General features: G+C 50.5%; 8 protein-coding genes across 8 annotated transcripts; 5 read left to right on the forward strand and 3 right to left on the reverse strand.

Annotated features, from left to right (window-relative positions):
- Window positions 1-7,587: 7,587 nt before the first annotated feature.
- On the forward strand, window positions 7,588-8,918 carry RPS6 (40S ribosomal protein S6). Its single transcript, XM_024472840.1, has 5 exons — window positions 7,588-7,733; window positions 7,787-7,854; window positions 7,904-8,270; window positions 8,356-8,523; window positions 8,578-8,918. The coding sequence occupies exons 1-5, from the start codon at window positions 7,713-7,715 to the stop codon at window positions 8,677-8,679; spliced, it is 726 nt and encodes a 241-aa protein (XP_024319567.1). The 5' UTR covers window positions 7,588-7,712; the 3' UTR covers window positions 8,680-8,918.
- Window positions 8,919-9,535: 617 nt separating this feature from the next.
- VC83_09402 (uncharacterized protein) lies at window positions 9,536-11,937 on the forward strand. Its single transcript, XM_024472841.1, has 3 exons — window positions 9,536-9,817; window positions 9,880-9,971; window positions 10,036-11,937. The coding sequence occupies exons 1-3, from the start codon at window positions 9,747-9,749 to the stop codon at window positions 10,836-10,838; spliced, it is 966 nt and encodes a 321-aa protein (XP_024319565.1). The 5' UTR covers window positions 9,536-9,746; the 3' UTR covers window positions 10,839-11,937.
- Window positions 11,251-11,691, reverse strand: FMP21 (putative mitochondrial protein, conserved; the record flags this gene model as incomplete). The annotated part of the gene is made up of 1 exon (XM_024472842.1): window positions 11,251-11,691. The coding sequence occupies one exon, from the start codon at window positions 11,689-11,691 to the stop codon at window positions 11,251-11,253; it is 441 nt and encodes a 146-aa protein (XP_024319560.1).
- On the forward strand, window positions 11,938-14,598 carry TRP5 (tryptophan synthetase). The gene is made up of 5 exons (XM_024472843.1): window positions 11,938-12,117; window positions 12,177-12,264; window positions 12,319-12,389; window positions 12,439-12,671; window positions 12,722-14,598. Exons 1-5 carry the CDS (start codon window positions 12,070-12,072, stop codon window positions 14,454-14,456), a joined length of 2,175 nt encoding a protein of 724 aa, XP_024319563.1. The 5' UTR covers window positions 11,938-12,069; the 3' UTR covers window positions 14,457-14,598.
- A 74-nt stretch (window positions 14,599-14,672) lies between these two features.
- VC83_09405 (uncharacterized protein) lies at window positions 14,673-17,006 on the reverse strand (the record flags this gene model as incomplete). The annotated part of the gene is made up of 1 exon (XM_024472844.1): window positions 14,673-17,006. One exon carries the CDS (start codon window positions 17,004-17,006, stop codon window positions 14,673-14,675), a length of 2,334 nt encoding a protein of 777 aa, XP_024319564.1.
- Window positions 17,007-17,579: 573 nt separating this feature from the next.
- VC83_09406 (uncharacterized protein) lies at window positions 17,580-19,147 on the forward strand. The gene is made up of 2 exons (XM_024472845.1): window positions 17,580-18,105; window positions 18,247-19,147. The coding sequence occupies exons 1-2, from the start codon at window positions 17,820-17,822 to the stop codon at window positions 18,735-18,737; spliced, it is 777 nt and encodes a 258-aa protein (XP_024319561.1). The 5' UTR covers window positions 17,580-17,819; the 3' UTR covers window positions 18,738-19,147.
- On the reverse strand, window positions 19,148-20,350 carry VC83_09407 (uncharacterized protein). Its single transcript, XM_024472846.1, has 2 exons — window positions 19,575-20,350; window positions 19,148-19,515 (listed from the first exon to the last, which is right to left on the reverse strand). The coding sequence occupies exons 1-2, from the start codon at window positions 19,575-19,577 to the stop codon at window positions 19,219-19,221; spliced, it is 300 nt and encodes a 99-aa protein (XP_024319562.1). The 5' UTR covers window positions 19,578-20,350; the 3' UTR covers window positions 19,148-19,218.
- On the forward strand, window positions 20,026-20,290 carry VC83_09408 (uncharacterized protein; the record flags this gene model as incomplete). Its single annotated transcript, XM_024472847.1, has 2 exons — window positions 20,026-20,103; window positions 20,135-20,290. 2 exons carry the CDS (start codon window positions 20,026-20,028, stop codon window positions 20,288-20,290), a joined length of 234 nt encoding a protein of 77 aa, XP_024319568.1.
- Window positions 20,351-20,558: the final 208 nt, after the last annotated feature.

Here is a 20,558-nt window from a genome sequence, read left to right on the forward strand (position 1 = left end):
CTCAGAGAATACCTAGATGAGAACCTTAGTTCTGGCTTTATCAGACCTTCTTCCTCACCAGCAGGAGCTCCCATTCTCTTTGTCAAGAAGAAAGATGGCTCCTTGCGTCTCTGTGTTGATTATAGGGGCCTTAATGCAGTCACTGTTAAAAACAGATTGCTTTACCCCTTATCCCTGAGCTCATAGATAGGCTCTCTTCAGCAAGGATCTTTACCAAGTTAGATCTCAGGGGAGCTTATAACCTGATACGCATCAAGGAAGGTGATGAGTGGAAGACAGCATTCAGAACACGCTATGGTCATTTTGAATACCAGGTAATGCCTTTTGGGCTTGCCAATGCACCTGCTTCTTTCCAAGCTCTCATGAATGATATTCTAAGACCTTACTTGGATATCTTTGTTGTTGTCTACTTAGACGACATTCTTATATACTCTTTAGACACTCAAGAGCATGTTCTACATGTTAGACAAGTCTTAGAGAAGCTATCTCAAGCACAACTCTTTTGCAAACTTGAGAAATGTCTTTTCCATATGTCTCAAGTTGATTTCTTGGGACATAGAATTTCAACAGAAGGCATTCAGATGGACCCTGAAAAGACAAAAGCAGTACAAACGTGGCCTATTCCTTCCAGCATTAAAGAGGTTCAGTCTTTCCTTGGGTTTGCCAACTATTACAGGAGGTTTATACCAAGATATACATCCTTGGCTTTACCCCTTACTCAATTACTTCACAAGGACACTTTGTATCACTGGGATAAGACACAGCAAGATGCTTTCGATGCTCTTAAAGGAGAATTTAAAGAAGGGAAAATGTTACTACACTTTAACCCCTTGAAACCTGCCACTCTTGAGACAGATGCCTCAGAATTTTGCTATTTCTGGAATCTTATACCAAGCTCCAAAAGACAAACAAGAAGAGCTACAGCCTGTGGCATTTTTACTCAAGAAAGCTATCAGCAGCTGAACAAAACTATCCCATTACAGACAAGGAACTGCTTGCCATAGTATGTTCTCTAAAGCATTGGAGATGCTACCTTGAAGGGGCAAACTATCCTATCACTATTTACAGTGACCATTTAAACCTCTTGACCTTTACAACCACTAAACAGCTCAATAGACGACAAGCAAGGTGGTCTGAACAACTAGGAGGTTTTGACTTTGTTATAAACATGTCTCAGGGGCCAAGAATCAAAGAGCAGATCTCCTCTCAAGAAGACATGACTACCAAGATTCTGCTAAAACTAGCAATACAAAGGCTCTGCTAGACTCAGCAAAGCTTATAGCAGCATCTTTAAGCAACCCTAGTACTACAGAGGACTTAGGGGTAAACTTATCCCCTCAAGACCAAGTTGCCGCCATTACCTCTTCTCAGGAACCAGAGACCTTTAAAGACTATACACCCTCAGCAACACTTCTTAAAGCATTCAAAGATGCTTACAACCATGATCCCTTTGCGAAAAGAACTTTGGAATACCTCCAGAAGAAAGGTTACTCTCTTGAGAAAGTTGGACTACAGAATTCTCAAAAAATCAGCATGGACTTCTCTTATTCAAGAACTATATCTATGTCCCAAGGGATAAACGATTACAGCTACACCTCCTACAGCAGTTCCATGATGCTCCAGCTGCAGGGCACTTTGGCTTTGCAAAAACTTATGAACTTCTAACAAGAAAGTTCTACTGGCCTAGTCTAAGGACTACTCTTCAAAACTATATATCTTCTTGCACTACTTGCAACTTGAACAAACCTACACGGCAAAAGCCCTATGGCCTCTTGCAGCCTCTACCTATACCAGAACGCCCATGGACTCCATATCCATTGACTTTATAGTCAAGTTGCCTCCTTCTATCCCAAAAGGGGGTGCTACCCCTTATGACTCTATCCTTGTGGTGGTAGAAAGGCTCACAAAAATGGCACACTTTTGAGCCTTGCAATGAGACTATCACAGCTTCTGAACTTGCGTGGCTATTCCTCAAGGTGGTCTTTAAATATCATGGAATTCCTGGACACTGGATCTCAGATAGGGGAGCAGTTTTCACTTCAAACTTTTTTAAGGAGTTCTCTAAACTCTTAAACATGGAACAACGCTTCTCTACAGCTTATCACCCTCAAACAGATGGCCAGACAGAGAGAGTCAACTCTGTACTTGAACAATATCTAAGAATTTATACAAACTATGCTCAAGACAACTGGGCAGATCTTCTCCATCTTGCGGAATTTGCTTACAACAACACAGTCTCTAACACCACAAAAGAGACACCTTTCTATGCAAACTATGGTTATCACCCTAGGTTTGAAGTGGCAGAACTGAATTGTCCTGAAAATTTCAAAAACCCTTCTGCTACTGAAAGAATCATCTACCTTAAGGGCCTCCAGGACTATCTCAAGGTTCAAATACAGCGTGCACAAGACGAGCAGGCTCAGGCCTTTAACAGGGGGGTGGTTGCACCACAATTCAAAGTTGGTGATCAAGTCTTTTTGTCTAGAAGACATATCACAACTACTAGACCTTCAGACAAACTTGATACTAAAAGACTTGGACCTTTTAAGATCACAAGGACTATTGGCAAGAATGCTTTCGAGCTTGCATTACCACCTACTTGGACTATCCATAATGTCTTCCATGCCTCTCTCTTGTCTAAGGCACAAGAAAGTTCCTTAAGACCATTTCAGTCTCCTCCACCTCCTGTTCTGATCTTGGATCAACCAGAATATGAAGTAGAGTCTATCCTTGACAAAAAGACACTTAGAGGTCAGGACTACTTCCTCGTTAAGTGGAAAGGCTATCCTACAAGTGACAACACTTGGGAGCCTAAGAGAAATCTAAAAAATGCATCTAAGCTCATTCTAGAATTTCTTTCTAAGAAAGCCAACTGGCTAAAGGGCAAGCAGACAGCCAACAAACGTCCTTAAAAGGGGGATCATGTCATACTGACATTCGTTGCACTCAGTTTGCTATCAAACTCAAGAGCAAACTTAGAAATCTCCTCCTCAAACCTACAAGTCACCATACATATCTTGGCTTATCACACCAACAACAGAAGCAATACTACTCAACGATTGCTGCAAACTCTTCTACTACATCTGTTTATGCTACATACATCACGGCATATCATTTGAACACACATTGAACAAGTTATTAAGAAAATCTCCTCCTTAAGGGGGTGGGCCAATACTACCACATGGCATATATCTACCAACTAGAGGCCTAGGAACATGAACGATAGCTCTAGAAGCTTCTACAACCCTCTATGATTCATTACACGTCATCGCTCCTTAGTTACCCACAAGATTGGTTAAGTTATGACATAATTTGTCTATAGGTACTCTGACCTTGGACCTCCTTTTCACTTCCTATAGGCTAGGAACCCAAGAGATGGTTCTATGGGATTCTCTTACGTTCACTACATGATTAGCAAGCTAGTTGTGGGTCGCACTTGATTTTTAATACATTTACCAAGCCTGGTTAGTCATGGAAAGTCATGGAAAATGAGAGAACTACACTCCTTTGGCATAAATAGGATTGCCCTTTCCTTAAGAAAGGGCAAGCAGGCAATACAGTAAATCGACTAGCACATACTTCTACGTCTTTTCCAAGCTTCCAAGCATTGATCTTGTTATTCTCTGTTTTTGAAAAGTCAGTGAGGTGCTAACCTCTGACTTACCCCTGAGTTCTCAGACTCAACATTTGTTGCAACTTGTCTAAACCACTTCACCACATCATACACCTGGTTGCTGCATTGTGGAATAGTCTAAGCTACGACCCTTTGGCTCTGTTTCCTAAGACAGTGTGTTGTCTTAGTAAATATCATCCCCTTCCTTGGGTGGCTAGATTCTCATATCTGGTGCACCCACCATTACATTCAGGATAGTTCGTGGATAGCTCAACTATCCAATATCCACTAGTTTCTGCAACTATACATTAGCCCCGTCACATGGCAGCCTACCCCGCTTCCCACTGTGACTCACACGTCACGTTATGTGACTCCCACGTCACGTTATGTGACTCACACGTCACGTTATGTGACTCACACGTCACGTTATGTGACTCACACGTCACGTTACTAGGCCCTGGCCCTGTAACCATGACATCATGTTACTATAGCCGTAACACTGCGCCAACAATGGGTCGGACCATATACGGTGTTGGAATGGATTGGGCACGCATTTCGATTGGAACTACCTACCGGTTCGCAAATACACGATGTGTTCTCACCAGACGTACTCATGAAGGATCCAAACAATCCCCTACCTGGTCAGGATCCGCCTGAGCCTAGCAGCGAAGTGATAGACGGCGTAGAGGAATGGGAAGTGGGAAAGATCCTTGCTGTAAGGCTCCACCGGAAGCAACTACAATACAGGGTTAGTTGGGTCGGATACGATCCAGACCCGGAGTGGTACCCAGCGTCAAACTTCATGAACTCTCCCCAGAAACTCAGAGAGTTTCATACGGAATACCCAGATTTACCAGGTCCACCTCAAGAACTACTCGGAGGGGTTACGGCAGGGGAGACGGGAAAGGAACAAAACTACGATCACGGAGGGAAAGACAAAGTGGAAGAAACAGAGTCGTTGCTGTCTGCGACTCTAAACTAAAATACCCTCCGAGCCAGGGCGCACTCACCACCGTAACCCTTGCGGGAGCCACCCTTCCCAAACGTCTCACTGGCGTCGCAACAAGCGGCTACCACCATGAGAGACGAAGGGTCGAAGTGACCCCACGCGAAGGGCCAGGCCCGAGTCCCCTCCGACACAAGGTCTTCCCCCACCTAGGCCCCATAGGCCACCCCAACTTCCCCATCCTCCCCCTCCCTCCTTCCATCACCCGAGTCGGAGCGACCACGGGAGTGGCAGCGGTGGGCAGTTTGCCCACAGCAGCCACCAACTCCCCCAAGAGAGCAGGAACGCTCTCCTGTTCCGTCCGGAGACGGCGCAGCGACGACCGAATTTGCTGCCCAGAGTCAGCATCGGAACCACACCGAGTCACGAGGGGAAGGGGGTCTACTCACGGCCAGCCCCAACTCGAGGGCAGCCCGAGTGGCACGTGCCTCCTCGTAGAGGTCACGCTCCGCCTCGGAGCGGAACTTTGGCATGCTCTGGGCGGCCAGGAGGGCCACCCGATTGGCCTCGGTGGCGGTGGCGACGACGTCAGCAGGGACGAGGTGGGTGGCCTCTTCGGGCCAGGAGGGCCGCAAACTCTTCCCCGAGGAACCAGGGCAGCTTCCACCAAAGTCAGCAACGGCCAACCAAACCAAACACCGAACCCCAGAAGAAAACCTACCGGGACGCAAGGCGAGTGCTGCGCGGTGCAGTACCCACACTTCGAACTGGTCGAGGACCAGACGCAGTCATGGGACTGGATCCCACAGGCTTTGGCCTGAAGGCAGCGCAAACAGAGCACACGGAAGGCAACTGTAAGGGCCCCAGAGGGGGTCGGAACCGGCATCTTCGATTCTTTCTTTTTGAATTGAATCTGCGATTCCGTTAGCCAAGCCCAAGTTATCACCAGCGCGCCAACGCGCTCCCATCACCTACTCGTTCTTTGGATTGGAGGATACTATACAATCTATCAGTATCATAAACAAACGGACGGGGAGGGGCCACTTACTGGTCTCGGGCGGGAGGGTTGCTGGCGTTGTTGTTGTAAGGTAAAAACAAGAGGAAGTGGGCGAAGCGAAATACTCAAATGTTGGCTTACAACAATGAACACCGAATCGGGTTAGCGCGGCCACTTCTTCTTTCACGTTTTACGAAAATTCTACTCAAACGGGTAACGGACACCTTCCGGTACTGTTTCGGACCCCAAGAACGAACGTGAGATCCAACAAAAGCGAACTCCAGTTTCGCATGCCACACGGACCCTAACGCGATACCACCTCGGGATGACTATGGTGGCAAACAAAGCACCTTCCCGATGCGCACGACAAACGAAGTTGTTCCGGACGCAATTATCAGCCAACATTATGATAACAAGAAACGCTCCGTTCACGGAGACGATACGGAGACGATTCGGAGACGTTGCAGACAGGATACTAGCCGCGTGCCTTGCGGACAAAGCACTCTCTCAGGAGGGGGGTAGTGTAAGGATGCCTTCTCGTCTCTCATTCTAGGGAGTAGACTCCGGGTAGCCGCGGGGTCACGTGTGATCATTTGGGTGGCCTAACCAAGTCGGAACCGAGTCGGATGGGTTTGGGATACTTGAGAATATCGACTGACGGGGGTTCCCCATCATCTTTTTTGTATCCTTCGTAGTAGACCTATAGGATAGCATCCGTTTAGCCTCTGACTCGCACTCTCATATGCTATTACTGTGAGCTGGGTGCCCTGGTCATTACAAGGACCTAGTGTTACGGCTACAGTAATATGATGTCATGGTTACAGGGCCAGGGCCTAGTAACGTGACGTGTGAGTCACAAGGGGCAAGCGGGGTAGGCTGCCATGTGACGGGGCTAATGGATAGTTGCAGAAACTAGTGGATATTGGATAGTTGAGCTATCCACGAACTATCCTGAATATCTAGCTATCTGCCAACTATCCAGATTACCCATGAGGCATGACGCCACTATATAAGTAGATAGTATTTCCTTAGATAGGAGCTTCGTGCTCAACTCAATATAGTAGTCTTTACAATACTGTAACGTGTTACTTGGAAAGCCTTTGTGTCTAATCCCCTGCCTCCTCTGTCAAGTCAACCTTACGCAAGAAACCTCTGTGTCTTCTATCGTTTAGAAGTCAGCGTTACAAATGGTTCTATCTACACATATACACTCTACTATAGAAACCAATTCCTAACGCCTAGGATGCGCTTAATGCTTTATACGAAGTGTAGAATCTAGTATAATCCAAGTAGATTCATTGTCCTAATTGAAAATCTAGATTCATCTATGTTATATGTATTTTCTTACGTGATCCCGAACTCTTAAACCGCCCATGTGTATGCATTAAACCATGTGTTAAGCACTGGTTTTGTCGCGCCATCCATGCGTACAGTTTCAATCCGTCGCCTAATGGCGACTTAAAGGTAAGAATGTCACTGTATGAATCGTGGTACCTAGTCGCGACGAAGGGTAAATCGAAGTTAGGGTAGAAGTGAGTTCGGTGTCGCGTCGTCAAAATTAAGTGACCGATATGAGCGGAGTTCTTCAGCTATTTCTTTCAACAACCGATGCCCTAGAGAGTAACCGCTAATGGTAAGGCCCTTAATCCACTTCAGAAGTACCTGCTCTTGCGCACCTAAGAGATTCTGCTGTTGCTGGCGGGCTTGGGAGCGTGTCAAACCTCCATTGACGCGACGTGTCACAGAACTCTTTGGCAGCCCTAACACTTGCTCAGCGTGATATGCACTCCTATACTTCCCAGATTGGATATCTATTACAGCTTTTGCTATTAAAGTTTCGCGCTCAGCAGCAGGAAGGCTTTTATGGCGAACCATCGTTGAGTTATTTGCAATTATCGAAGGTGAGCGAGGTAAATCCCCCGAGTTACGCCACGACTCACGTTACCCACTATGCTGCTTAGTCATATATTTTTAGCCCTTTCCGAATCAAGCACTAGCCCAGAAAATTAGCTCCGAAATTTGGCTCGCTTATTCCCACAACTAGCGCAAAATGCGAGCACACACACGAATTTCGCAAAATTGATTCCCTTCTTGTTTGATCCCGATCGCGACCTCATCAACAACCACCGGCCTCTCGACAAATTCTTTAGCCGGCCATGAAGCTTAATATCTCATACGTATGCGAAAATGCTATTTTGACCAAATGGACGATATACTGACGTTACGATAGCCTGCCAATGGCAGCCAGAAGATGGTCGAGATCGACGACGAGCGCAGACTCCGTGTCTTCATGGAGAAGTACGATATTTCGAATCTCATTGGAATGAACGAATCTAACATATCGCAGGCGTATGGGCGCTGAGGTTCCCGGAGACTCCGTCGGAGATGAGTTCAAGGGCTACATCTTCAAGATCACCGGAGGCAACGACAAGCAGGGTTTCCCCATGAAGCAGGGTGTCATGCACCCAACCCGTGTCCGCCTTCTCCTCGCCGAGGGACACTCTTGCTACCGCCCCCGCCGCACCGGTGAGCGTAAGCGCAAGTCCGTCCGCGGTTGCATCGTCGCCATGGACCTTTCCGTCCTTGCTCTCTCCATCGTCAAGCAGGGCGAGGCCGACATCCCAGGCGTCACCGACACCGTCCACCCCAAGCGTCTTGGCCCCAAGCGCGCCACCAAGATCCGCAAGTTCTTCGGTCTCACCAAGGATGATGATGTACGTTTGTCCATCTTCATCGCCTGTCCGTGCAAACGGTACAGAGTGTGAGCAGAACATAGGCTAACGGAATTTTCAACTATAGGTCCGCAAGTTCGTCATTCGCCGCGAGGTCCAGCCTAAGGGCGAGGGCAAGAAGGCATACACCAAGGCACCAAAGATCCAGCGCCTGGTTACCCCACAACGCCTCCAGCACAAGCGCCACCGCATTGCGCTCAAGCGCCGCAACTCCGAGAGGACCAAGGATGCTGCTGTGAGTATTCCAATATCAATACACCGCAAGAGCGTTATACTAATGATCTACTAGTCCGAGTACGCCGCCATCCTCGCCAAGCGTGTCCACGACGTCAAGGCCGAGAAGGCTGATCTCCGCAAGCGCCGCGCTTCTTCCATGCGCACCAAGGCTTAGATTGTTTGTGGCTGGGAGAAGGGCAGGAATGGGCAGGAATGAGCTATTCGAAAGAAAGTCCCATATATGAGTCGCCTTGGCCCACTCTGTACTGAGGATACTGGCATGTAGGGTCTAGATATTCATGGCATACATTTCAGCAAAGGCGTCTTATTTGATGATATCAGTCCGGCTTCTTGGCGTGAGAGAACAAAAATGAGCATTGGCATGTTAAATATTAAATTATGATCCCTTTGTTTACCCATGTGGGCATTCAAAATCCCATGATTCATTCAAGTGCTGTGGCTAATCGTATTTCCCAGCGAGCCCGGCTTTGTTTATGTTCTTCTGTAGCGCCGGGTGCATATCAATCGCAGGTTCTACACCATAGGCCTTTGTTATGAGTGCTGGATCCAACCGACATAATATCTCTCTGGTGCCCGGCCCCACATCCATCCAAAACTACTCCACTGACTGTTTTCAGCATGTCGAACGTGTTGCCTTCAAGCTGCTGCGACAGCCCCGCTCCTAATTTACCCCAGACCCTCGCAAACTGGATTTAATAGGCATATGACGGGTTAACTAGTGGAATTGTACATACAGCACGGTGTCTAAAGGCTTGCAAGTCTTGGAATGCAAGCAAGGGCCATTGCAGAAAGGAGGTTACCAGATTATCTACGCAGAGTTAAAAACATGGAGCTAAATCCCAAATATACTCCGTAGAACTTACAGTAATAGCAGTAGCAAATAAGTCGACCAGGATTCCATATTCAATCGCGTACTGTCTCGGAGCTTATCGTCTCGGCGGATCGAATTCCGCGCTAATTTTTGTCTTGACAACTTTTGTCCCGCAAGTTCAGCTTCAAACTTCTGGAACATTTTACCCCACACCATAGCCTGTAATCCGGGCTTCTCATCCACGCCACATCACAGAGTTGCATATCTTCTCACTCGATATATTTTATTGAAGAATTGAGCTCTTGGATAAACCCTGCTGCCATACCCTATATCCCGGGCAGCTTCCCGACACCCCACGTCACGGATCTCCCCGAAACTCGGACGAATTCTCCTCGACGCACCGATACAAAATGGCGACGAATTCTATTAAGCTGTTGACTGGCAACAGCCATCCTCAGCTTGCCCGCTTGGTTGCCGACCGGTAAGGCACACCAGCGCCCAAACCCGGTGAGCGTGGATGGGCACGTTGCTGACTGCGCATAGCCTCGGTATTGAGCTTGCGAAGACTATGAGCCTGAACTACTCGAATCAAGAGACATCAGTCACAGTCGGAGAGTCTGTTCGCGACGAAGATGGTATGACTCTGTCTTATTCCTACGGCTTTGTTCCTCTAGTTGGCAGTACTCTAACACCTCAGAGTTTTCATCCTCCAATCCACCGCCCCGGGAGATATTAATGACGGCCTCATGGAACTCCTCATAATGATCAACGCATGTAAAACCGCCTCTGCGCGCCGCATTACCGCCGTCATCCCCAACTTCCCGTATGCGCGCCAAGACAAGAAGGACAAGTCCCGTGCACCGATCTCCGCGAAGCTCATCGCCAACATGCTCCAGACCGCTGGCTGCAACCACGTCATCACGATGGACTTGCACGCCTCCCAGATCCAGGGCTTCTTCAACGTCCCTGTCGACAACCTATATGCTGAGCCCAGCACCCTGAGGTGGATCAGGGAGAACCTGGATGTCAAGAACTGTGTTGTCGTCAGTCCCGATGCGGGTGGTGCAAAGAGGGCAACGAGCATTGCCGACAGGTTGGATCTTGGATTCGCTCTTATCCACAAGGAGCGTGCAAGGCCCAATGAGGTGTCGCGCATGGTCCTGGTTGGTGACGTTTCTGACAAGACCGCCATTTTGGTGGACGATATGGCCGATACTTGTGGCACCTTGGCCAAGGCAGCCGAGACAGTTATGGCCCACGGCGCAAAGGAGGTTGTTGCTATCGTCACCCACGGTATCCTGTCCGGAAAGGCCATCGAGATCATCAACAAGTCCAAGCTGAGCAGGGTTGTGACTACCAACACTGTCCCCATGCAAGGCAAGGAGGAGTCGTGCGCGAAGCTGCAGACAATCGACATCAGCCCTACGTTGGCTGAGGCCATCCGCAGGACTCACAACGGAGAGAGTGTTTCTTTCCTGTTCACGCACGCACCCACGGATTAAATATGAAATTTTGGTATGGAAAGCCAGCGTTCTAGTTTGAGGTAGATTTTGGAGGAGCCTACTTTTTAAAGTAATAGATCAGAGGACAAGTTTTTGGGGGTGTTTTGATAAATTTCAGGCGCTTTGTTGGTGTAAGGTTGCAGGGGATATTTCAAAGCTCTGGTAGGCATATGTACAGTGGAAACGTGCCATTTTGGATTTTCAAAAGTGAAGGGGAGTTTTGCCTCGCATCTTTGTGCCATTCCGAGCGTTATGTTGAAATGCATGTGATTTCTATTTCGCTGGAGAAAACTGATATATATACAGCATCTATACAGCACTTTCAGGCATGTTCATACAAATACGCTCCGACAATGCCTTCCCCATTATCATTCAGCTCGTCGTATTCCCACACGTAACGACATGCATGCGATTAAAAGTCCGTCACCCGCCCATTATAACTCCAATCCGCCTCCCCTCCCCATTTCAGCGGATCATTCTTCGGCCCTCCTACCTCCCCCGTCTTCGGATTTACCTCCCCCTCAAATTCCGGCTTCGCCCCTCTGCGAACATCAGGGTGAAGCTCCTCTCCCTTGCCAGTAGCCTCTATCCTAGCCGCAAGGGCATCCGATGACTCTCCTGTTGCCGGGCTTTGGTTGACCTGCGGCTTCGACGCCGGGGATTGGTTTATTTGTGGTGTCGCACGCGGTGTCGAGAAGGCACCCGTCGAGGCCTTTTGCAGCCTTTCGAACTCTTCCTGCTCCTTGGGCGGGAGACGTGGCGGGGAGGGCCCAGTCGCGAAGGCGGGACGAACGGAGGATGTCGAGAAGAGGCGGCGGTAGGGCGCCGGGTTGAGGCGGAGGAGATGAGGCATAGCTGTGTGACTAGATTGAAGCTGCCTACTCATCGGTATATTATAAGGCTTGCTAATACCCGTACAAAAGGAATGTTGCTTCTTGAATCGGTAATGCGTGTGTTCGGGGTAATTCGTTATGGATGGTAATCGGGCAAGGCTGAAGCCGGGCCGGGCGTTAGCCTATTGAATATTCTGCCGGGGCGGTGAAACGTATTTTGTGGTCGATAGTGGTGGGATGGAGGGAGGGGGACTTCGGATATTTCGTACATGGGCTGGTTTGACTCACAACAGAGAGGACACCTGCATATAAACAACCCTTTTCCTCCATACGAGAGTTTCTTACCTCAATCTCGCTCATATACTTCAATTGACTCATAAAAATAATTGGCAGCTAAAATGGAGGGCCTTAAACAGACCTTTGCACAGTGTAAGAAGGAGGGGAGAGTGAGTCTCAACGAGCACAGACTATGAGAGCGGTGAATTGATGCTGACATGATATATAGGCGGCATTAGTTACATATTTCACCGCTGGGTATCCTACTGTAGAGGAATGTGTTGACATTATGCTTGGGCTGCAAGCCGGTGGATCAGGTATGTTATGACTTCATTGTAAATTGAGCGACCAATGCTAATATTCCCACTCAGACATTATTGAACTCGGAATTCCCTTCACAGACCCCATTGCTGATGGACCAACTATCCAAAAGTCGAATACCGTTCGTACAGACCTACTGGACTGCTGTTACGCCGCTGACTGAGCTTCAGATCGCTTTAAAAAACAAGGTTACGGTCAGCTTGGTGCTCCAACTGGTCCGCGATGCGAGAAAGAAGGGACTGACAGTCCCCGTCCTGTTCATGGGATACTATAACCCGATCCTGAGCTACGGAGAGGAGAGACTATTGAAGGACTGTAAGGAGGCTGGCATCAACGGTTTCATTATTGTTGACCTGCCACCTGAGGAGGCCGTCACATTCAGAAACTTTTGCACCAAAGCAGAGTCAGTGTCTGTCCAAGCGGATGTTATAACAGCTACTAACAGCATCATAGACTCTCATACGTTCCCCTAATTGCCCCATCCACAACAGATGAGCGCATGAAGCTCCTATGCGGACTCGCTACTTCGTTCGTTTATGTCGTCTCGAGAATGGGCGTCACTGGAGCTACAGGCACCTTGAGCACAGGTATCCCCAAGCTCTTAGCACGAGTCAAGGAGTACTCTGGTGGCAAGCCGGCAGCCGTTGGATTCGGTGTCAGCACAAGAGACCACTTCGTCACCGTTGCCAAGATCGCCAATGGTGTCGTGATTGGAAGCCAGATCATCAACGAACTTGGTAACGCACCAGCAGGACAGGGAGCCAAGGCGGTCGAGAACTACTGTGCCACCGTTTCCGGAAGGAGAGCAGCTCCGGTTGACAGCCAGACCCGTGAAATCGGAATCGTCGAGGCTGTACACAGCGCCCAAGAGCCTTCGGGAGATCAGGTTCAAGTCGACGCCGTCGTCCCTCCCCGCCCCGAAGGCGAAGTCGGTCTAGCCGACCAAATCGTCGCGCTGAACGCCGACGGTGCCGCAAACCCAAACCACATCCCCTCTCGCTTCGGCGAATTTGGCGGCCAATACGTCCCCGAGTCGCTGATGGACTGCCTCTCCGAGCTCGAGCAGTGTTGGGCTGAGGCCAAGAACGACCCCAAGTTCTGGGAGGAGTACCGCTCATACTACCCCTGGATCGGCCGCCCAGGCCACCTGCACCTCGCTGAGCGCCTGACCGAGCACGTCGGCGGTGCTAACATCTGGCTCAAGCGCGAGGACCTCAATCACACCGGTAGCCACAAGATCAATAACGCCCTTGGACAGATCCTGATTGCGCGCCGCCTTGGCAAGACCGAGATCATTGCCGAGACTGGCGCGGGCCAGCACGGTGTCGCTACCGCGACTGTTTGCGCGAAGTTCAACATGAAATGCACCATCTACATGGGCGCTGAGGACGTGCGTCGCCAGGCCCTGAACGTCTTCCGCATCAAGCTCCTCGGTGCGCGCGTCGTGGCCGTCGAGGCAGGCTCGCGCACCCTCCGCGATGCCGTCAACGAGGCTATGCGCTCCTGGGTCGTGAACCTGGACACTACGCACTACATCCTGGGATCGGCGATCGGACCCCACCCCTTCCCCACGATGGTGCGAACCTTCCAATCCGTGATCGGTGACGAGACAAAGACCCAGCTGCAGGCGGCGCGCGGCAAGCTGCCCGACGCCGTCGTGGCGTGCGTCGGTGGCGGTTCGAACGCCACAGGCATGTTCTTCCCCTTCTCCGCGGACCCGAGCGTGGAGCTCGTCGGCGTCGAGGCCGCGGGTGACGGAATCGATACCCCGCGCCACTCTGCAACGCTAAGCGGAGGATCCAAGGGCATTCTCCACGGTGTCCGCACCTACGTTCTTCAAGACGAGCATGGACAGATCCAAGACACGCATTCCGTGTCCGCCGGTCTTGATTACCCCGGCGTCGGCCCCGAGCTGAGCGCGTGGAAGGACAGCGATCGCGCGACGTTTTTGGCGGCGACGGATGCGCAGGCGTTTGAGGGGTTCAGGGCGTTGTCGCAGTTTGAGGGGATTATTCCGGCGCTGGAGACGGCGCATGCGGTTTGGGGGGCGGTGGAGGTGGCAAAGAGGTTGGGGAAGGGGAAGGATGTGGTGCTTTGTGTTAGTGGACGGGGGGATAAGGATGTGCAGAGTGTGGCGGATGAGTTGCCTGTTCTTGGGCCGAAGATTGGATGGGATTTGAGGTTTTAAGGGAAGAAGATAAAATGAAGAGGTGATTTGAGCTCAAAGTAGATAAATTTGAGGCTTTGAGGGGGCGAACATGAGATGATGATGGATGGTTGATCTAGAGAGAGAAAAAAATCGTATCACGCTGAATAAAAGCAATTGGACTTAAAAATATATCATCTCGTTATTCATTAAAATACACATCCGATCCACCACTCCCCGCGCAGTAAATCTAATTCTCTACAACAAGCTATCATCCCCTCTATCCCCATGTCCCTTCGCCTTAAACATCTCCGACCCCTCCTCCGGCCCCACAGTAGCCAAATACTTCTTGAAGTTATCGCTCATCTCCACCACCTTCTCGAAATGGTCCTGGCGCAGCTCAATCTCTAACGGTGTCGTCTTATTATCCACCTTGTGCTTCTGGTCAGCTTCGTACTCTGCGAGCGCAACAGCAGTCTGGAACGCGTTCCTGATCTCGCGACCGTTCCACTCGGTGTCGCGAAGCACGTCGTCGCTGAGGATGTACTTCTTCGCCGCAGCCCGGACAGACACGTCGTCGCCGCGCTCGCGCTCTAGCTTCGCGAAGAACTGGAGCCAGATGCGCTTGCGTCCTACGGCGTCAAGGGGTGGGTACCCGATGTAGACGTGGATACGGCTGAAGAAGGCTGGGTCGAAGTGTCCAACGCGGTTGGTGGTCATGAATAGGATACCGCGGTAGTACTCCATAGCGCGGAGGAATACCGAAACAAGACCATTGCGGGTGAGTTCGTTGACCTCACGACGCTCAAGGTAGACATCCGCCTCGTCGATGAGCATGACCGCGCCCCAGATCTCAGCGAGCTTGAACCATTTCGAGAGGTTCTCCTCGACACGGAACTCGTCGGTTCCGATGTCGCCACAGGTGAGGGAGAGGAGGGGGCGGGATGTGAATTCCGCGACGCACTCGGCAGTGAAGGTCTTTCCGGCGCCGGGAGGGCCGTGGAGGAGGAAGATCTGGCCTTCGCCTTTGTTGGGGATGGGGTCGGCGGCCCAGGTGGTCTCGTTCTTGGACGGGTTTGTTTTCTTGGAGGTGGTGTATTTGTGGACGAGGGCTTTGATCATGCCGAGCTTCTCGTTGGGGAGGACGAGGTTCTCGATGGCTTCGGTCTTGATCTTGGGCTCGCGGCAGAAGTCGACGTCGAGGGCTTGCCACTTCTTGGACTTGAGGTCGAATCCCATGATGCGGCGGGGGCAGAGGAAGTAGCGGTGGCGGGAGACGACGCCATCCTTGACGGTCTCGAGGGATGGCGTCTCTTGGGGGTCGATGTTCTCGTAAGTTCCCCACTTCGTGCTCCCGGATGCGGCGCGGCGTTTCTCCATGCACTCGCTGCAGTTACAGTCGTAGTGCATGTCAGCCAGGATACCCGAGTTGTCGTCGTCGACGCACAGACTTGGAGCCGGGTGAATGTCAGTCTCCTCCCAACCTGCGTATGTGTAGAACGATCCCTGGTCGACGACGACGCGGCCCTCGTGGAAACGCTTTGGCCGCTGCTTAGCTGCCATACTGTAACCCTTGTAATCCATCTGTCGGCCCATCAACATCTTGTAGAACTTCTCACCACGGTCCTCCAGTTTCTGGCGAGGAGAAACCTCGAGATCGGAGTCTAGGTACATTGCTGGGATGACCTTGAGAGAAGTGATTTCGCGCTCTCCTTCGAAGGGAACGATGATCACTTCATGCTGTCTGCGGCCTAAGTAGCGCCCATCGAAGTCCATGTACCACATCATGATCTTCAATGGACTGAGCTGCCCCATTTTCGTGGCTTTGTTGACGTCCGCAGTTGGGGTACATGACTGCACGACGAAACCGCCACGCTGGTCGTCGATGTTTGCGTAGACGTCCATTCCTGGCTTGAACAACATCCAAAGCATCTCAAATGTCGCAACAGGAGTTGGGCGCATGTAGCGCTCATCCTCCTCGAGGATCTTGTCGCCGAGGTTGTCCTCGAGGTACTTCTGCAGGACGCCAATGTGGTGATACGTCTCTGCATCATCGCAAGACTCCCGATACTCATCGATCTCCTTGCGGAAGTGGACAAGAATGCTGAATGGCTCCTTGATGGAGATTGTGTTTCCGAGGAGAGACTGGCCAGGGTAGTAATCAACGATGGAGCGGAGAGCCTTGATGATTGGCTCCGAGTGGACGATGAGTTCCTTCTCCTCCATGGACTTCTCGTCAAAGTCATCCATGTTCTTGGGAGTGTCCTCCTCTCTCTTCTTGTTGTTACGTCCATTCTTGTAGAGTGTTGGGAACCAGACGGTCACACTGTAGAGGACCTCGAGGATGGGAATACCGAGATCGCTATATGCAGTCTTCTTCATCTTGTATGGGGCAGTGAGGTCCTTGGTACCCTTGATCTCGCCACCAAAGTCCTTGTATTGGACCTTGTAGAGGATCTCCGGGCATTGCGGGAGCTCCTCCTTGGTCTCATTGTCGCTGGAGGTGGCCGGTGTCGCCGATTCCTGCTCTGGCTTCACGATGACATACTTGGCACCCTCACCTTCGGGCTTCTTGTCACTTGATTCACCCATGGTTGCGGGGGAGTGTTGTTGTGAGAAAGGATGAGAGTAGGTATAAGATGAGGAAGAAGTGGTATTGGGAGTTCAGAGCACAGCTCAAGACGTGGAAAAAGCGGCAAAAGAGTTCACCAAAAGAATGGTGAACGAGTATGAGAAAATAAAGAAAGAAAGAAGGAAGGAAGGTACGAGGGAGTCCAGACTTTATAGAGTTTGGGGGCTTGTCGTTGGAGTTGTGTTGATCTCACCCACAGTCTCTCCCCACAGCTCAGCCGCCTCAAGGCTGGTCCAGCCAGGCAACCGTGGCCATGCATGAAGCTAATGCCTCTTGATCCTCCTGAAATATGACTCTAGCCGCTATCAAGCACGGGAATGAAGCAATCACAGACGCTATGCGGTGAGAGAATGAGGGAGCGATGCTACTCCCCGTTGGTGTGACTAGGACGGCTTGCATACTCTGCCTTGGTGCTATTAGGTAGAAGCTGCCATCTTCGACGCCGTCAGCACACCGTAGGCCAATGGACGTCGAGAGTGGACGCCCATCCCGTGTGCTATGAAGCTGTGATGTGGCTTGCTTGTGGGCTTGGAGCCTGTTCCACGATTTTTATCTCCCACAACGCATAACTTACCATAATTCTTATCGTAAAATTATGCGGTCACGTGATGGCCGATAAGAGACCGTCACAAATCGCAGACTCTCTCTCTCTCTCTCTCTGTAAACAATGAACATGTCAAATATATGGACAAGAAGGCCAGGTCCTAATAACGATTGTTAATGTTACTCCAGGAACCACTTGATTTGTAACCTCCGCTTTAACCTCCGAAACCATGTTGCGACAGTTCAGGCCCAATCTACAGCCGGCCAGCTTTGTAAGAAGTTATGGTGGAGGGACGAGCCGCGGTCCACAGTCTCGCTTGCCATCTTTATATAAATGCCGACGGGCCCGCATGAGGGGTGACAACTCCCGCCACCAAGCATCTTTATTCACTGCTAGCTACAACCCTATTACTGCTTTATATCCTACAAATACCCAATCGCATATACATAGTCGTAAAAGAAACATATCAAACATGGCGTCAGCTACCTCCGTCTTCGACTTCAAGCCGCTCAACAGTAAGTCGCATCCTTCACATGTCTGCTTTGCGCCAGCGACAACACCAATTTTCCCCCATATCGCATTACCCAGGCGTCCCTATCATCATATTTACCGCGCGCTGCCACTTCCGTCATACAATCGTCGCTAACCCCCAACAGAGAAGGGCGAACCCACACCCCTCTCTGCCTACGCCGGCAAAGTCCTCCTCATCGTCAACACCGCCTCCAAGTGCGGCTTCACCCCCCAATACGGCGGCCTCGAAGCCCTCTACCAGAAGATCGAAGCGTCGCACCCCGGCGAGTTCGTCGTCCTCGGCTTCCCCTGCAACCAATTCGGCGGCCAGGAGCCCGCAGCCGACGACAAGATCCAGGAGTTCTGCCAGATCAACTACGGCGTTACATTCCCTATCTTCGGAAAGACTGAGGTCAATGGCGATAATGCCAATCCGCTGTGGGAGTACATGAAGAGCGAGAAGCCGGGGTTGATGGGCATGAAGCGCGTGAAGTGGAACTTTGAGAAGTTCCTGATTAGCAGGGAGGGGAAGGTTGTCGAGAGGTGGGCAAGCACGAAGAAGCCCGAGACTTTGGAGGGTGATGTTCTCAAGGAGATTGCGAAGAAGGCGGCTGAGCCAGTGAAGTCGGAGCTGTAAGCTGTGAGGATGGAACTTGAGGAGGGTGGAGAAGGGCTGGCGGCAGCCTACGAAATGGTCAATTGAGTTGGTGCTGTGGATGGCTAGAACGGCCGAGCGGTGCAGTCTCGTTATGCACCCTGTGGCAGACTGAACTGTACTGTACAAGTACGAAATGCAGCTCCAAACCGTATTTTCTACTATCACCATCGCCATCGCAATCTACGTCTGTGAGTACTTCATTTGCGAGCTCGTTTAGGGAGTGGAAGGGGATTATGTGGTAGCGAAGATACCATGGCCGGCGATTCTATTATTCGGCCTCTTTAGCTGGACGGACACGAGCATTTATAGTAGGTATCTTGTCGCAACGACACCGAAGAACAGCTGGATTTCTAAAGTTCCCGAATTACATACTATAGATATGGTCATATATGCCTTCATAGAGTTTATAGTCTTATAACTTTAATTAATTGTTGATACTCAATCCTCCGGAAACGCCATCTTACTCGGCGAACCCGGCGTTGACCATCCCATCTTCCTGGCAGAGGTGGATTGTGTATTTACCGCCCCAGCAGTACCCCGCGCACCCTAACCCGAGGTGTGCGGTGGCTGCGTCGGCGCGCACAGAGCGGTGGAAATCGTAGATCCGGGGGCGCACGACGGCGTCGCGGTTGCGTGCTATGAAGGGGATGGCGGCGCAGGCGAATTGGACGGCCCAGATGGGTTTGTAGAAGATGGTGGTGGCGAGGGACCGAGGAGGGAGTCCATTAGTTCCATGTGCTGGGGGGTGGTGCGGTGCCTATATATGTTTAGTACAGGGTGTTAAAAATGGGGGGTTGGTGGCGGAAAAGGCAAAACCATTCATGAAATCTGGGAGGTAGACGAGGAAATCGCCTCTTGGGAGAGGCTGTCGGCGAGGAGACGGCTGTTGTTTGTTTCCCACGCGAAGATATCAGGAATCATGACAATGAGCCCTTTGGGGGCATTTGGGGGCATTTGGGGGCGTAGCGACGTAGGTGTTTAGCCGGTGGATTGTTGACACAGTGCCGGTAGGTTTTTCAGTCTTCATGTAGCCTGTAAGGCAGTTTTTACAGGATGGTGCCGCCATTGTTGGGAATCATCGGTGAGGAGAAAAACATGGCGATTAGCTGTGTCTGTGGATTGTGTTTGGTGCAAATAATGACATTTGATATAATTAGCTATTGTTTGGGATATTTGAGCTCTTTGGAAAGGTAGTGCTGGTATAGACGTCTTTTTTGTCGCGTTAGCACTCATTATCGAGATTGGATACTGCAGCGGCGGTGAAGAGATGGCAATGGTTTGCTCAAAAGGTCTGCAGGCCGCTGGCGGTGGCGATTGGGGATGTGGATATGGTGATTGGGAGGATGTGAGGAAGATTGAGGGGTTGCTGGGCGGAGAGGAGTGAGGTTAGGGTGTATGAGGGCGCAAAACATGGGTTTGAGGTGAGGACGGATCCGAAGGATGAGGGGCAGACGAAGAGTGCGGTGGAGTTGCAGAAGCAGTCGTTGGAGTGGTTTGGGAGGTTTTTGACGGGGAAGGGGGTGCAGAAGTAAGAGGGTGGTGGATGAGAAGTTGCTTGGAAGGCTGGTTTTTATACGCCCATTGTTGAGGAGCTTCGATACCTAGATTACTTAAAGCTATATATCAGTTTCTTGCGTTTTACAAGCTGGTCATTCTAACTATAGAGAATCTACTTTTTAAATTAGAGTCGTAATTATGTGTGACGAAAGTTATGTGAAAAACCATATACCTATGAATTAGTCTCACTTTAGCACTTGAAAAAAATAACTGCTCCCCTCTTAATCATATCACCAGACTATA

The sequence above is a fragment of the Pseudogymnoascus destructans genome, assembly GCF_001641265.1.
Source record: "Pseudogymnoascus destructans isolate 20631-21 unplaced genomic scaffold scaffold_49, whole genome shotgun sequence".
Lineage (NCBI taxonomy): Eukaryota > Fungi > Ascomycota > Leotiomycetes > Thelebolales > Thelebolaceae > Pseudogymnoascus > Pseudogymnoascus destructans.